The 16,903-nt window shown below is 41.0% G+C and overlaps 1 protein-coding gene across 6 annotated transcripts in view; it reads left to right on the top strand.

Moving 5' to 3' along the window:
- INTU (inturned planar cell polarity protein) overlaps window positions 1-16,903 on the top strand; it is a 96,433-nt gene that overhangs the window by 14,873 nt on the left and 64,657 nt on the right. For all 6 annotated transcript variants that reach the window (XM_045019350.1, XM_045019353.1, XM_045019349.1 and 3 more), the window contains exon 3: window positions 13,173-13,258. In XM_045019350.1, the coding sequence (XP_044875285.1) occupies window positions 13,173-13,258 (86 nt within the window). The remainder of the gene's footprint in view (window positions 1-13,172; window positions 13,259-16,903) is intronic.

Raw genomic sequence — 16,903 nt, forward strand, 5'->3', positions numbered from 1 at the left:
ATTTACTTAAACCTCAGAGGTTGGTAGTTTATTACATGTCATGAGCTACCAACAACCTTATTTTTACATGTTGGAAACAAAATACTTTAAAGCATACTACCATCATTCAGCTTCGAACAGGGAAAATGTGCTGCCTCCTATGCCAAGTGGCATAAAAGTATAATTTCCATATAAAAATACTCTAAATTATACATGTGCAGTGAACATTGGGTACTCTGAAATCTATATATGGTATCTAGCACCAGGGACATTTTGCATAAACTAAATGCTTGGATTTTAATGCAGTTGGCATAAGGGATGTACAATTAAAAACCCAAACACTTAATTTTTTTTTTTTTTGTAAACCACATTTAATTTAGTTTGTTCCAGTCAGAAACCCTTCTGGTTTAGCATTGCTGTATTGTATATCAGAAGGCAAGATAGCCAGGTCCTTATGAGTGTACACCCAAACTCTGGTTAAAACCAGAAGTGCAGTTCTGCAGGCTGACCCTCCTGTTTAATTTTAGATACATACATGGTACTAACATGAAGAGAATAGAAAAATACAAGTTTATTATGATCTAAAATATAACTTAAAAGAAAAAGCTTAAGATGAGATTCAAGAATCCTGCCCTGAATTGAGCAGTTCTTTATTAAAATGTACTTCAAGTTTAAGTTGATCTAAATACTCATGAGAATTACTAGTTTATCAGTTGTTAAGCTTATCAAAATGGTATGGTTCAGGCTAACCAATGTTTCTAGAACTCTACTGCTCTCATCTCTTACCAATAAAGGCCTGCAGAACAATACACTACTTTGTTTTACAGAGTAACAAATGCATATAGGCAATGTGTGATCTCACTGCTCATCATAACCTTGAGAACCAGGCATTAAACAACTTTTCCCTCTGAACATGAACATTTTGAAGTGCTGTTCTTTGACTATATTAGTAACAGTCTTGGGACACTTGGCATATCTAATTTAACTTTCTAATTTGATTTCTAAATCAGAACTCTGTAGATTTTAGTTTTGTATCCCTGGCAGACAGAATACCTGACTTTTTCAAGTAATCTCATACAGCTCTCAGCTTCTCATACCTCAATGAGAAGTATGGTAGCTACTTTAATAGCGGTCAAAGTTTAATAATGCAGATTAAGCACTTTTTTTTACAACCAAATGGACTTCCAAGAAAGATGGACAAGGCAGTTACTTGACATTTTTAATGGAAATTTTTGTTCATAGTTCCTTAAAATAGTGCCTTAAGGTATCTTGTCCAGTTAATTCTGAAATTTGTATCACTATAGTTTAACACTTAAGATTGAACATCTATTTGTGCACCACACATTTAAAAAACATCAAAGATTGCATATGGAAGTAATATATTCTCTTGCAATACTTAACCATAGATGGTCAGAATCATGGTTACATTTTAATAATAATAGGTATATCTCCATTAATTATCTCCTAGAACTGGAAGGGACCCCGAAGAGTCATCGAGTCCAGCCCCCTGCCTTCACTAGCAGGACCAAGTACTGATTTTGCCCCAGATCTCTAAGTGGCCCCTCAAGGATTGAACTCACAACTCTGGGTTTAGCAGGCCACTGCTCAAACCATTGAGCTATCCCTCCCCCTTTTATATTCTGAGAAGAAATAAACCAGTCCTGGTATCAAAAATTTGCTGTCTAATAGCCCTGTGTGTTTTCAAAAACAAAACAAAAATACTTTAGTGAGGTCTGTTAAACTGTTTACTACAAAGATGCTCTAAAACTAAATCTTTCTGTATATTGTGACAGCTCCAATTGAGTAGTCTTCTCTTGGGAGATTTATAAAACTGTACATTTGTTCTCTTTTTTCACAGTGGCCAAGTGTTTTAAGTCTTCTTGGGTCTTAGCAGGCTACAGTAGTGTTTCTTCCCTTGTGCTCTGCCTGGCATATTTCTGGGGCACTAACTCTGTTACTCTCTCATGGAAATGGAGCCCATCAAGCTACCTGTGTAGGCCCCCACTTCCAGCACTCCCAGGATACCCCAGGAGTTTATATAATCCTAGAATCCCACCAAAGGTCTGATCTTTCTGGGCTGCAGATTCTCTCAAGACACACGTGGTAGGTGTAGCATATAACAGACACTTTTTGTTCTGTGACACTTTGCTCTTTATTTAATAACATAGGAAATACACACCATCCATTTAAAAAAACTACATGCATTTCCCCTCACCTTGGCAGTCTGTGGGGGACAATCTGTGTTCAGGTACGTAGGGTCCACCCTTCTGTCTCATCCATCTCCCGCAGCAGCTTCTTTCATCTTGAGTTGGTGAAAAGTGGCCAAAGAGAGAGGAATAGAGTAGTTTCTGCCCCCCCATTATAGCCTTCCTGTCTCCTCTGTCAGATGACTTCCTAGTCAGCCTCAGCAGGTGACCACTGAGTCCTATGCAGTGACTTCATTGTCAGACCACCTTCCCCTGACAAACGAATTATCCTGGCTGGGAGTCACTCTTGTCTACAGCTGTTACACAACAATGATGGAGCACTTAAGTCAACAACTCTTTTTGGTTTGCCCTTTTGCCTCCAGGCTGGACTGAAATACCAAAGCACATTGAGAAAGCAACTAGTTTCTACACTAAAAATTGAATTTGCAACTTGATAAGGATACATACAAAGTTTATAATCTCACACAGAATTTGCTAATTGTAAAGACAAGTCCCCAAATCGTCAGAGGTCCATCATACTTCACCATCTCAGACAGAATTAAAACAAACTCACCCCTCAGGTCTTCATTAGTCCAAAAAAGTTGTGGTTTTTTTTTCATTGTTGCTCCGAATGTTCTTTTTATTTTTCTGCTCAAAGTCACAAGTAGCTAGACCTATTGTGTTTGTAATGGCTCTTATTTCAGATCCTCTTCGCAAATGTAAGTCCTTTCGTATTTTTGCAAAACCACTTTTGCTTGCCCAGCTTCATTCTTAAGGATCATGAATAATCTTGTTTTACTGTTGCTGCTTTATCAGTCATTCCAAGAAACTATTAACTATATTCTCCATTTAGTGTCTGTTCAGTGTCACTCTTAGGCTAACATTTCCCTATTCTTTGCTAGCCTAGTTAAGATTTATGAGTATAGGTCTTCTCTAGTATTAGATGGGGGTAATGGAGTAAGTGCGTTTGATGCCACTTCTCATACATACTCAATAGTTGCTGCCTAACTCATAATTCCTTAATTTCTGTGTCTAGGATGCCTATTGTTGCATGTATAAAGAAAGTAGAGATACCGTATAAGGGAAAGATTCTCCTTTTCTACCAGAGATGCTGGTTGAAATGTCTGTTTGTTATTGAGTCTCAATCTTTCACTTTTCTCAAGATACAAAAGGAAACATCATACACTCAGCTTTTTGTTTTGATCAGGTCAGTGAGGTGCAGATGCAAATCTGAACTTTCAAAGCAGAGCTTATTTTAAAATAGACTTTTGTACGTTGAGGTGATCCTGCAAAAATTCTAGTAAAGATGATCAAAACTTGGAACTTTGAACATGTTCAGTATTTTATCAGAAAATTTTTATAAGTGGTCTAATTACTCATTTAATTTTATAAAACTGTACATTGTTCTCTTTTTTTCCCAGTGCTGAATTTTTCTCTGTAGCAGGGTGGACCCTGCTCCTGCTGTGAGGGGTTTAAAAGTGGCCTGGCAGGGCTCAAGGCTGGGCTGATTGAGGAAGTGGCTGCAGCTGGGGCCACGCCCCAAACTGAGCCACAGGCCTTATAAAAAAGGCCAGGGAAGCCAGAAGCCCAGACAGTCTCACTCTGCATTCAGAGGGAGATGGGTCTGGCTGCAGGGAGCTAGAGACTGGGTACCTGAGTGAAGCAGGGCTGGGGAAAGGCTGAGGAGCTGGGGAGCTCCAGCCTAGAAAGCCCCAGGCTGTGGCCTAGCAGTGGGCCAACAGGTACTAGGGGTTGCAGAGGGCATTCCAGGGGTAGGCCAAGGCAGCAGGTCCAAACCCCTTTGCCTGGGATGAGTAGGCTGATACTGCAGTCTGCCCCAGAGTGTGGGGCTAGACAATGACTGGCAGTAGCCTATACTGAGGCAAGGTGGGGCTAGAGGGTGGGGGTTCCCTAAGGAGGGGAGACCCTATGAGAAAGGGGTTACTGCCAGGGGGCAGCACCCCATGTAAAAGGGCACTGGGTCCAGGGAGGGACATGGGGGCCAGAGGACAGGCGGATCACCAGCCTGCAGAGGGCGCTCCAGTGCTGGAATAGAGCTAATTCCCGGAGTCACCAGTAGGAGGCGCCGCAGCGGTGAGCCCGACCTGTTTACATTCTCCTTCCAGTTTTTTCTGTTCTGGTGAAAGAGCTCATAAAGATAAAAAGGCCCACCAAAACGAGCCCAAGAAAAAAATGGCTTCTAAAGATAGAAGAGGCTTGTGATAAGAGATGCTAGTATGATTGGTTCCTTCTCTTCTAATTGAGTTAATTAGTGAGAGGGGAGAACTGGGTCCCCCTGTCTTATGGGAAGGGTGTTACTTAAGTGATGCTACTGGAAGTCTCACAATGGCCCAAATGTTAGAAGGGGAGGAAAATCCTTGCAGAGACTGAAAGGTTAACACTGTGGCATCCTGTTTTTTAATACTACACAGTGCCTTGTGTGCTATAGCTACACAATCATTCCCATATTGACCCACCTATTGACTTCCATTTGTTCTGTTACTGCACTCATCACCGTGGTATCTGATTGCCATTCATAGCTTCCTTTACTCCCTCAGAGAACACAAAGGTACTTTTTGTCTCCTAACATGATATAAGAACTCAAGAGAGACTAAGGCTATGTCTACATTGGCAACTGAATGACACAACTTTGTGTTTCAGAGGTGTTTTTTAAAAAACAAAAACCAACAACAAGCGCCGGTATGAACAGTGCTTTGTCGGCAGGAACGCTCTCCTGCTGACAAAGCAAACGCTGCTCGTTGGGGGTGGAAGATTTTTTGTTGGCAGGAGAGCTCCCTCCTGCTGACAAACAACGGCTATGCTGCATGCCTTTTAGCGGCATGGCTGTTGTGTAGACATAGCCTAAGTACATTCAGGATTACCGTAATTCTAAAGAGTGCAAAGCTGGGGCATAAGTATCTGTTGCATTAAACATTGCAGATGCTCAGTCCCTGTCCAAGCCAGAATGAACACTATCAGCTACGCTGGAAGACAATCCCGCATCCTCTTTTAATGGCAAATTGATCTTTAAGGTTTTGTCCTCTAAGAAAGGGAAACTTCATCTCATTTCCACTTTTCGCTCCCAAGGAATCAATGAAGGATGGTGTTGGTTTTCTTGCAGAGAGGATTTCTATTGTAGAGAAAATATGGTCCATCATGCTTATGAAACAATTCACTTTCTCCTGCATTTGAACAATAAAAGCTAGGCCTGTTAATTAATTACAGTTAATGGTTAACTCAACAAATTAACTCAATTTAAAAAATTGTCATTTTAATTGCACTGTTAAACAATAGACTACCAATTTAAATTTATTATAAATATTTGTGGATGTTTTTCTACATTTTCAAATATATTTGTCAATTACAATACAGAATTCAAAGTGTACAGTGGAATGGTGGTCAAAGCGGCATACAAATGTTTAACATATCTGGCACAAAAATACCTTGCAATGCAGACTACAAGAGTGCCATGGCAACGCCTGTTCACACTTTCAGGTGATGTTGTAAATAAGTGGGCAGCATTATCTCTTGTAAATGTAAACAAACATGTTTGTCTTAGTGATTAGCTGAAAAGGAAGTAAGACAGTGGAGTTGTAGGCTCTAAAGTTTTATATTGTTTTGAGTGCAATTATGTAAAAAAAACTACATTTTTAAGTTGTGCTTTCACGATAAAGAAATTACACTACAAAACTTGTATGAGGTGAATTGAAAAATACTGTTTCTTTTTTACAGTGCAAAAATTTGTTATAACAATATAAAAATGAGGGCTGTACACTCTTTATTCTGTTCTAATTAAAATCAATATATTTGAAAATGTAGAAAACATAAAAAATGTTTAAATAAATGTTTTATTGTTTAATAATTGCAGTGCAATTAAAACTGCAATTAATTGCAATTATTTAATCTCATGATTAAGTTTTTTAATAATTTGACAGCCCTAATAAGAACATCAAACCTCAATGGTGGAGACCCTCATGTCAAGTTTTATGTGTAATATTTTAAAAATAAATATACAATCCTAAAACGACACCAGTCCATGGGTATGGACAGTTATTGAAAGATATTGGGCCATACCGGTGGATAATACCAGACATGGAATCTGCCTAACTTTCACTAGTTGTCAAACAGTAACCATTGCATAAAGACAGGTGACTCAGAGGCACATACCTGCAAGGCAGCTATCTGTGTCTGTCAATGGAACTAACACACAGGCCTGGTCTACACTATGTGTTTAAACCAATTTTAGGAGTGTTAAACCGATTTAATGCCGCATCCGTCCACACTAAGAGGCCCTTTATATCGATATAAAGGGCTCTTTAAACCGGTTTCTGTACTCCTCCCCAACGAGAGGAGTAGCGCTAATATCGGTATTACCATATCAGATTAGGGTTAGTGTGGCCGCAAATCGACGGTATTGGCCTTCGGGCGGTATCCCACAGTGCACCACTGTGATCGCTCTGGACAGCAATCAGAACTCGGATGTAGTGGCTAGGTAGACAGGAAAAGCCCCGTGAACTTTTGAATATCATTTCCTGCTTGCCCAGCGTGAAGCTCCGATCAGCACGGGTGGTGATGCAGTCCCAAATCCAAAAAAAGCTCCAGCATGGACCGTACGGATGTGATTGCTGTATGGGCAGACAAATCTGTTCTATCAGAGCTCCGTTACAGAAGACGAAATTCCAAAGCATTTTTTAAAAATCTCCAGACAGAGACCACAGCAGGGACTCAGCACACTGCTCCGTGACAAGCGTAACGGAAAGCCAAAGAATCAAATGGACGCTCAGGGAGGGAGTGGGGACTGAGGACTCAAGCTATCCCACAGTTCCTGCAGTCTCCGAAAAGTATTTGCATTCTTGGCTGAGCTCCCAATGCCTGTAGGGTCAAACACATTGTCCGGGGTGGTTCAGGGCATAGCTCGTCAATTTACCCCCCTCACCCATCCCCAGAAGGAAAAGGGGGAAAAAAATTGTCTCTTGACTCTTTTAATGATGTCACCCTATGTCTACTGAATGCTGCTGGTAGATGCAATGCTGCAGCAGTGAACTGCAGCATCCTCGCCCCGCCTCCTTGGAGGCTGATGGTGCAATATGACTGCTATCCATCGTCATCATCAACCTGGTGGCAGATGGTGCAGTACAAAAGGGCTGGTATCCGTCCTCATCATCAGCCCATGAGTGCTCCTGGTTGGCCTCCCCGTCATTCCCAGTAGATGGTACAGAACGGCTGGTAACCGTCTTCATCATAGCAACAGGGGGCTGAGCTCCATCAGCCCCCGCCCTTCATGTAAAGAAAAGATTCTGTCCTGTCTGGACTATCATAGCAGCTGGAGGCTGCCTTCCCCTCATTTTATCTCACTAACAAGTCACTGTTTCTTATTCCTGCATTCTTTATTGCTTCATCACACAAATGGGGGGACACTGCAACAGTAGCCCAGGAAGGCTGGGGGAGGAGGGAAGCAACAGGTGGGGTTGTTGCAGGGGCACCCCTTGTGAATGGCATGCAGCTCATCATTTCTGCGGGATCTGACACGGAGCGGCTGTGCTTTCTGGTTCTCTGATACACTGGTTCTCTAGTACAGTTGCCCCATATTCTAGGCAGGACTGATTCTATTTTTAGATACCATAAAGGAGGGATTGACTCGGGGAGTCATTCCCATTTTTGTCTTTTGCGTCCCCGGCCGACCTCAGCCAGGGGCACCCATGACAGCAGCAGACAGTACAGTACAGAAGGACTGGTAACCGTCATCTCATTGCTAATGTACAATGGAAGCAGATGGTACAGAACGGCTGATAACCATCTCTGCTATCATGCAAAAGCAAATGAATGCTGCTGTGTAGCGCTGCTGAATTGCCTCTGTCAGCGGCATCTAGTACACATACGGTGACAGTGACAAAAGGCAAAACAGGCTCCATGGTTGCCATGCTATGGCATCTGCCAGGGCAATCCAGGGAAAAAGGGCGCAAAATGATTGTCTGCCGTTGCTTTCCCAGAGGAAGTAGTGACTGACGACATTTACCCAGAACCACCCGCGACAATGATTTTTGCCCCATCAGGCACTGGGATCTCAACCCAGAATTCCAAGGGGCGAGGGAGACTGCGGAAACTATGAGATAGCTACAGAATAGCTACCCACAGTGCAACACTCCAGAAATTGATGCTAGCCTCGGACCGTGGATGCACACCACCGAATTAATGTGCTTAGTGTGGCCGCGTGCACTCGACTTTACACAATCTGTTTTACTAAACCGGTTTATTTAAAATCGGAATAATCCCGTAGTGTAGACGTACCCACAGCTAGGATTCCTGTCAATAAAAGAGTTCCTTTGAGAGCTCCAAAGTACTTTAAGGGATCTGTTTGGTTTTTTTGTTCCCAAGAGAGATTGTACTCAGTGAAAGGGTTATGTAAACTAGAAAAAAGTTAGAAGCCAGAGCTAGTGATATGGTATTTGCATAAGCATTGCCATGTCTCTATTTTCATTATAGAGTCTGAGTTGCAGCTTATGTTTGAGCCTCCTCTTGAAACATAGCAGCATTACTTTGGGATAAAAGTTCCCTCTAATTTATGTAGCAATTAGTTGATCTGTCATCAGTGGAATGTGTAGGGTTTTTTTTGAAAGGCGTATGGGAATATTAACCCTTAAAAGTATTTTTTCCTAGTGACTTAGTGGAATTAGAGAAGGTGGTGAATGTCAAGATTTCATGTAAAGGTTATCTATTTCCTCTCCCATCAAGGTGCTGAAGTAGATCACTCTCCATGTTTAAGGTGACATCCACTTTCCATTTCAACCAGAACATGATATTCACTTATCTGTGGCCTGAACCCTAGTTAGTAAGGATAAGGGCACTGAGGCCTAGATCCTCAAAGGTGTTTAGGCTCCTAACTTCCCCTGATTTTTTCAATGGAAATTAAATACCTTTTTGAGGCTCTGGGCCTGAAGGTGTATCTTTTCAGAGGGCAGACATTTTCAGAATGTTAGACTGACTTGTGCTTTGGGACATAGGAAGGTGGTCCCATTTATACATGGATGAAGGAAGGTATGAAAGTAATGTAGCTTAATGCCAAAAGTCCCAAGAGTTTAAAAAAAAAATACTGTCTGAGTAATAGCTTTCATCTTTGACTAAGAGGTAACTTCATTAGAGATTTGCAAAGAAGCCATCTCCGTTCTATATACGGTACTACTAATACAGGTAGTGGGGAAGGTACTGTGCATCAGGTGCCAACTGGACCTTAAACTTATCCTAGGGATTTATGTACTGCTTTTCAAAATCTCATGCATCTGAACTGGTGAAACAGATTTAAGGAGGCTAAATAAATACATTTACCTGATTATTTTTTTTCCTTTTTAGTTCCTATGTTATCAGTCCAGCAGAACTGTTCTATTAGGCTTTTTTTTTCTTCTCCCCCAATGATGATGATTTTCCTTTACTGGATTAACGTTCTCTACACACTTGGTTGCTCCTATTCTTTCCATATAGCCTCAGAGGATCACTCTGATATGTAGCTTTTCTCAACTATACCATGAGTGAGCTATAAAAAATAAGGCATTTTTTAAAAATGGGAACCACCTGTAGGATTGCTTGGAGTCTCTGAAAAGCTGATTTATTTATAGTGTATGCTTACATTTTTATAAATTTAATAGAATAAATATTTACTGCAAGAATGGAAGTTTTTAAATACATGAACTGTTAGGCATCAAATGATAAAACACTTTGAGTACATACAGCGTAAATACTGCTTTTAAAAGGCAGTTGAAAATTTTCCGCTTCAGGAAATTGAAACATCACATGGGAAGTATGAAAGTCTTCCTTTTACTTAAAAATATTAAGGTGTTTACGTTCCCACTAAAATGTGTGCAGCTGGTTTGAACTTGGCAGAGGATTAAACTATTACTGTTGTGCAGACAGTGGTCTAAAAATTTTGAATTCCCTAGTAAACAAATTTGTTTTATTAAGCAATGCCAGTAATCTGGAACAACTTTTTATATTTCTTCTAGTGCTTGTAAAATTCAGGGGTTCTCAAACTTTTGTACTGGTAACCCCGTTCACACAGCAAGCCTCTGAGTGCGAGTCCCTCTCCCCCCCATTATAAATTAAAAACACGTTTTTATATATTTAACACCATTATAAATGCTGGAGGCGAAGTGGGGCTTGGGGGGGTGGAGGCTGACAGCTCATGACCCCCACCTCCCCTGCAATAACCTCGTGACCCCCTGAGGGGTCACAACCCCCAGTTTGAGCATCCCTTCTAAATGATAGTCTTAAACATCCTGTACTAAAGTATTGCATAGTATGGCACTTCGCTAATTCTATTCTACCAACTATGTTCATACATAAAAAATTTCTTGATAACATAACCTCTTAACATACAATGTTTGTGGTCTGTCTGTATTATCATAGTGTGGACACCACATACGGAATCAGGAACCCATGATTCCTGTTGCGCTGGTATGGATTCCCCTTGGTTGCTTTGGGCAAGCCATTTAACTCTGCCTCAGTTTCCTCATCCTTAAAAGAGGGGTAATATCTACAATACCTATGGGGCTGATGAGGACATCTTATGTATTTTTAAAATATTCAAAATGTGAAATAAATGTAATTACTTCTGCCCCTAGAAACTGTTGGGTGGGTTTTATGGAACTGCTGAATACCCACAGGTTCCATTGACTTCAGGGGCAGCTGCAAGTACTCAACACCTCTGGAAAATTAAGCTGTGATTGGCTAAAGTCCAATTCTGCATACCAGAGCCCAATAGTGCACAGCTGGTATAATCACTAAATCCCATAAAAGAAAAGTCCATATGTGCTTCACGTTAAATGGGTAGGTGAGATGAACCTATAGAGTTAGAAGGGGACAAAACTAAGAGACCATATGTTGCAGCCTGAATGTGTGGGAGAGATTTTTTTGTTCATTGGGAAGAAGTGATGCTCATGCCAAGGCCTAAACAAGCCAAAGCCTTTCCTGTGGTGTAAATCAGAAAAAATACAAACTGGAGAGAGAATGGTAGAGAGATCTACCATTATTTGAAAAGAAAGGTTTTCTACGGGATGTTATCCTAAGGAAACCCATGATATTTTGCTATTATAATAAGGGATTTTATCAGTGCTGTTGTTTGTAACACACTTCCTTTTTGGGGGGTATTAATAATTAGACAGGACTGTTCTTCAAAATCTAATGTCAGGTGTTACCAAGAAAGTTTCAGGTCCCTGTTCTATTGCATAAAGATTATATAAAAAATTGTCTTCAGTCCCTTTCTGTTTTATTTTCAATTACTTTAAATAAACATCTAGCCAAAAATGATAAAAGATACACTTAAGCCTGCCACTGACAAAGGGGAAGGGTTTCAATCAGATTCCAAGATCTTTCAACCTCTGAACTGAAGGGTAGAAATACCCGACCACTGTGAGTACATTCACAATCCTCTCCAAATTTATTCCACTTCCTACCAAAATTATTTCAGCCTTCTTTGGACTGATATGAACCCAGCATTATGGGAGAACTGCTATCTCTGTTAGCTAATAAGAGAGCAGAATCTGGGTTATGTGGAAAGGAGAAGTAAAGTTGAATATCATTAGTATCTTGAGGAGTTGCCTAGCTCAAAACATCTCACAATCTCCCTAGACAGTTTGCATGTGCCCTTAATAGGAGGGTTGTGAAGACTGAACCCTATTAGAGACCGAGGAAGCTCTTGAGATGAAAATTTGCCCAGCTCCTCCCAAAAAATAAAGAATGCAGCTACTCTAGAGAATCAGAGTTTGTTTACTGATAAAGAGCCTCAAAAGTAGAAGTTGTCACTATCATTGACATTGATTTACTCTTTTCTTCTCAATAAAATAAATAAAAGGGAAAATTAAAGACAGAACAAAAATTGAGAATGCTAATGAGAAGATTTGACCTATTAAGCATGAGCTTATCTGCCTCAAATGTGCTCAGAAGAAAATGCTTACTTTTAAAACTGGCTGATTTGTAAACCAGTTCCTCTTCTCTGTAAAGAAGATCTAATTACCTCTTGCTAGGCAACTTACTGTCTCAAAGACCATTCTGATCAATAATAGACATGCTCTCTCCATTGACTTTGGCTTGGCAGCAGTTCATTTTTGCAGGTGGTTTGTGTGAACTTTTTTGAGATAGTCTTTGTATATCATAAAGGTCTACACAAGTCACAAGTAAATTTCTCTTGCTTTTCAACTTGATTATTAAGTGCAGAATTTAGGAGTTTCAACTCACTCCCACAAGAAATAAGAATGGCCATGCAACTAATCACTTTGAAAATTAAATGAGAAACTCATTTTTTCATCTTAGCTTGCCTTCATTTTCTATAGACAGAAAGCATAGACAACCATGCAAGTGACAACTAATTGAGCTATTTTTCCTGTCTGTAGAAAGAAAGTGTTATCAAAGCTGTAGCCTGAAAAATTCAAACTGAAAAGAAAGCACAGATTTTTAAGGGAAGATAATTAGCCAGTGGAACAGCGTGTAGAGGATTCCCCATCACTTGAAGGCTTTAAATAGAGAAGCTAATTTTAAATCAAGCATATCTTGCCCAAAGAGATCTATTTCAGCCACAAATTATAGGGTTCAGTGCTGGAATTACTCGTTGCAGTTCAGTAGCCTCTATTATAGAAGTGGTCAGACAAGGGACTAAATCTGCAAAGAGAATTAGGTGTTGCAATGCCTAACTTTTAGAGGTCATGCCACCCCGTGCAATCCACAGCCCCAAGTTACATGCTTACACTTTGTTGTCTTTGAAAAATGACATCAATATGCAGTAAAAAGAACAGGAGTACTTGTGGCACCTTCGCGACTAACAAGTTAAAGGCTTAGAGGGTCAGGCTATTAATCTTTGGATTTTCTCTTGTGTAAATGATGTATTTAAGAGGAGCCTACTTATATTTAAGGAAAATCATCTGAGAGTACTGCATGATATTTTAAATTTGAAGATAACCTACTGTTGAATTTTGTATGGTGTTTGCATACACCCTGTATTTATTTGTTTGTTTTTATCTCCAGGAGATGCCCTTGTTGCTGTAAATGATGTTGATGTGAATGCTGAGAATATAGAAAGGGTTTTGTCTTGCATTCCGGGCCCTATGCAGGTATTGTACTTTTGATAGAAATGTATACTGTGTTTTTGATATATTTACCACTGCCCAATAAATATTACCTGTATGCAAAGAGCCAAGTTATAGTTGCTGTGAAAATTGCAACTTTGAACACTACGATCTGTGTAAATAGAGGATAATATATGAAATGTTGTGGTGTCTTGATCATACTGGCTAGATGCGATGGGGAAGGTTGAATGTCTGGTCTGTAGATGTTAGGTATGAGGCAAAATATCACTGTCTTGCTAATAATAATGGACAAGTACACTGTTGGTCAGAAGTGGTGGGTGAATAATGGGAAGTTTGTTAGTTTGTAATCCACATTTGGGATATATATGATGAAGAGTGAGTGCAAGAGGATTTTTCAATTATAGGCTGTCTTGGCAAGATGCTCTTTATTGTGGTAATGGGAATCATGCACATATCTAGATAGATAATTTAAAATAATTGTTGTCAATATAAATGATGGCCACAAAGTCACATCCAGGGAAAAACAACTTGCCTGTTAACCATAAGAGCATTTAGATGGTACGCTGTTGAGATCTCTGCTAAACCAAATTGAGATCTTGGACTCCCAGAAGGCGCACATGACAAATCCAACAACTTTTTGTTTAAAATATATATTAAAGATATTAATCCTGATTAAGATGGAGGATATCATCCTTTTCCCACATACCTGCTCTTCTAGCTGAACAAGGATCCTGGAGTCAAGATAACAAGTTTATAGATTCTGGCACTGGGAAAACAGCAAGTAGACTTTTTGACCTCTGACATACAGCCTCTATACTGCCTGCAGTGGAGATATATAGACATAACAGTTCGATTATATCTTTCCCAATCTGGGTCTGTTTTCCTCTAGTAAGCAGATACATTCTGCTTCCACTGAAAAAAGAGTTCGTAACGAACGATATGAAAGCATCTTCCTTTACTCAGTGAAGTTAAGGTTTGAATAGAATAAAAATTACTGTATCTGTAAATAGTTAGACAAGATTGAGGCAGTGAGAGCTCTGGAAAACCTCTCAGACTTTGCTGATATTCCTTTCCTGTGCCAATGTTATTTATTATGTGTCTGTTACATTTCTGTAGTTTGCTTACATACTGTAATGTTACATATGTGGTCTATTATGGTTTATTTCTATTCCCTTATGGCGCTCTGTTCTGCTGCTGGAAAATCTCTATAAACATTGGATTCCATGTGCTCTGTATCTCTATTTTTAAATCAGTGGTTAAGTGAGTGGCTTCATACAGACTTGGGGCCAGTTTCTGGAGTGTGACTGACCAGCACATTCAGGAATGGTAAAAAGGTGTCTTAAAGTTCACATATGCATTTCCATGATCCCAGTGCCATCCCCTTTGTAGTGAATTAGAGTTTTCCAAGGATTACTTAAATTTATGTTCTCTGCAGATGCCCCCTCAGGGGCTGAAACTACAACTAAGGACCAGCATGATTTAGGGACACCCCAGCCATGCCTCTTTCCCCTATTATACCAGCAACAGGGAGAGAAGGTGGCATGAGAGCCCGTATATCAGCTCTGTCATCGGGGATTACCTTCGGACTGGGTAATCTTCCTTGGGCTGCTTATGCTAGTTTTAGGCCCAACTATGTTGGAAGTGTGGTACAAAGCACAGATAATCTGGCCTTATGTTTGAGGCTAAGGATATGTCTACACTAGATTTCCAGAAAACCTTTGACAAGGTCCCTCACCAAAGGCTCTTATGTAAATTAAGTTGTCATGGGATAAGAGGGAAGATCCTTTCATGGATTGAGAACTGGTTAAAAGACAAGGAACAAAGGGTAGGAATAAATGGTAAATTTTCAGAATGGAGAGGGGTAACTAGTGGTGTTCCCCAAGGGTCAGTCCTAGGACCAATCTTATTCAACTTATTCATAAATTATCTGGATAAGGGCATAAACAGTGAGGTGACAAAGTTTGCAGATGATACTAAATTGCTCAAGATAGTTAAGACCAAAGCAGACTGTGAAGAACTTCAAGAAGGTTTCACAAAACTAAGTGATTGGGCAACAAAATGGCAAATGAAATTTAATGTGGATAAATGTGAAGTAATGCACATTGGGGAAAAAATAACCCTAACTATACATCCAATATGATGGGGGCTAATTTAGCTACAGCTAATCAGGAAAGAGATATTGGAGTCATCGTGGATAGTTCTCTGAAGATGTCCATGCAGTGTGCAGCGGCAGTCAAAAAAGCAAACAGGATGTTAGGAATCATTAAAAAAGGGATAGAGAATAAGACAGAGAATACCTTATTGCCCTTATATAAATCCATGGTACACCCACATCTTGAATACTGGGTACAGATGTGGTCTCCTCGTCTCAAAAAAGATATACCGGCATTAGAAAAGGTTCAGAAAAGGGCAACTAAAATGATTAGAGGTTTGGAACGGGTCTCATATGAGGAGAGATTAAAGAGACTAGGACTTTTCATCTTGGAAAAGAGGAGACTAAGGGGGGATATGATAGAGGTATATAAAATCATGAGTGGTGTGGAGAAAGTGAATAAGGAAAAGTTATTTACTAGTTCCCATAATATAAGAACTAGGGGCCACCAAATGAAATTTAATGGGCAGTAGGTTTAAAACAAATAAAAGGAAGTTCTTCACACAGTGCACAGTCAACCTGTGGAACTCCTTGCCTGAGGAGGTTGTGAAGGCTAGGACTATAACAGGGTTTAAAAGAGAACTAGATAAATTCCTGGACGTTCTGTCCATTAATGGCTATTAGCCAGGTTGGGTAAGGAATGGTGTCCCTAGCCTCTGTTTGTCAGAGAGCGGAGATGGATGGCAGGAGAGAGATCACTTGATCATTACCTGTTAGGTTCACTCCCTCTGGGGTACCTGGCATTGGCCACTGTTGGCAGACAGGGTATTGGGCTGGATGGGACCTTTGATCTGACCCAGTATGGCCATTCTTATGTTCTTATATACACTGCAAAACAAAAAACCATGACAGAGAGTCTCAGAGCGTAGGGCTACAGATTTGGGCTTGTGGGGCTCACACTGCAGCATTAAAATTAGCCATATAGATTTCTGGCTCAGGCTCTGAAGCGCACTAGGGTTGCCAGGCGTCTGGTTTTTGACTGGAGCACCTGGTCGAAAAGGGACCCTGGTGGCTTCGGTCAGCACTGCTGACCGAGATGCTAAAAGTCCAGGTGGTGCGCAGCAGGGCTAAGGCAGGCTCCCTACCTGCCCTGGTTCCACGCAGTTCCCGGAAGCAGCTGGCATGTCTGGGTCCTAGACACAGGAGCGGCCACGGGGACTCCATATGCCCCCGTCCTGAGTACTGGTTCCACAACTCCCATTGTTTGGGAACCGCAGCCAATGGGAGCTGTGGGGGTGGCACCTGCGGGTGTGGGCAACATGCAGATCTCCCTGGCTGCCCCTTTGCCTAGGAGCCGGACATGCCGGTCACTTCTGGGAGCGGCCTGAGGTAAGTGTCCCCCAAAGCCTGCAGCCCTCACCACTTCCCACACCCCAACACCTGCCCCATGTCGGAACCCTCTCCTGCAAAGTAACTCCCTCCTGGAGCCCACAGCCCGCACCTCTCCCACACCCCAAACCCCTCATCTGACCCCACCTCAGAGCCCACACCCTCAGCCAGAGCCCACACTCCCTCCT

Source organism: Mauremys mutica, chromosome 5 (genome assembly GCF_020497125.1).
Source record: "Mauremys mutica isolate MM-2020 ecotype Southern chromosome 5, ASM2049712v1, whole genome shotgun sequence".
NCBI lineage: Eukaryota > Metazoa > Chordata > Testudines > Geoemydidae > Mauremys > Mauremys mutica.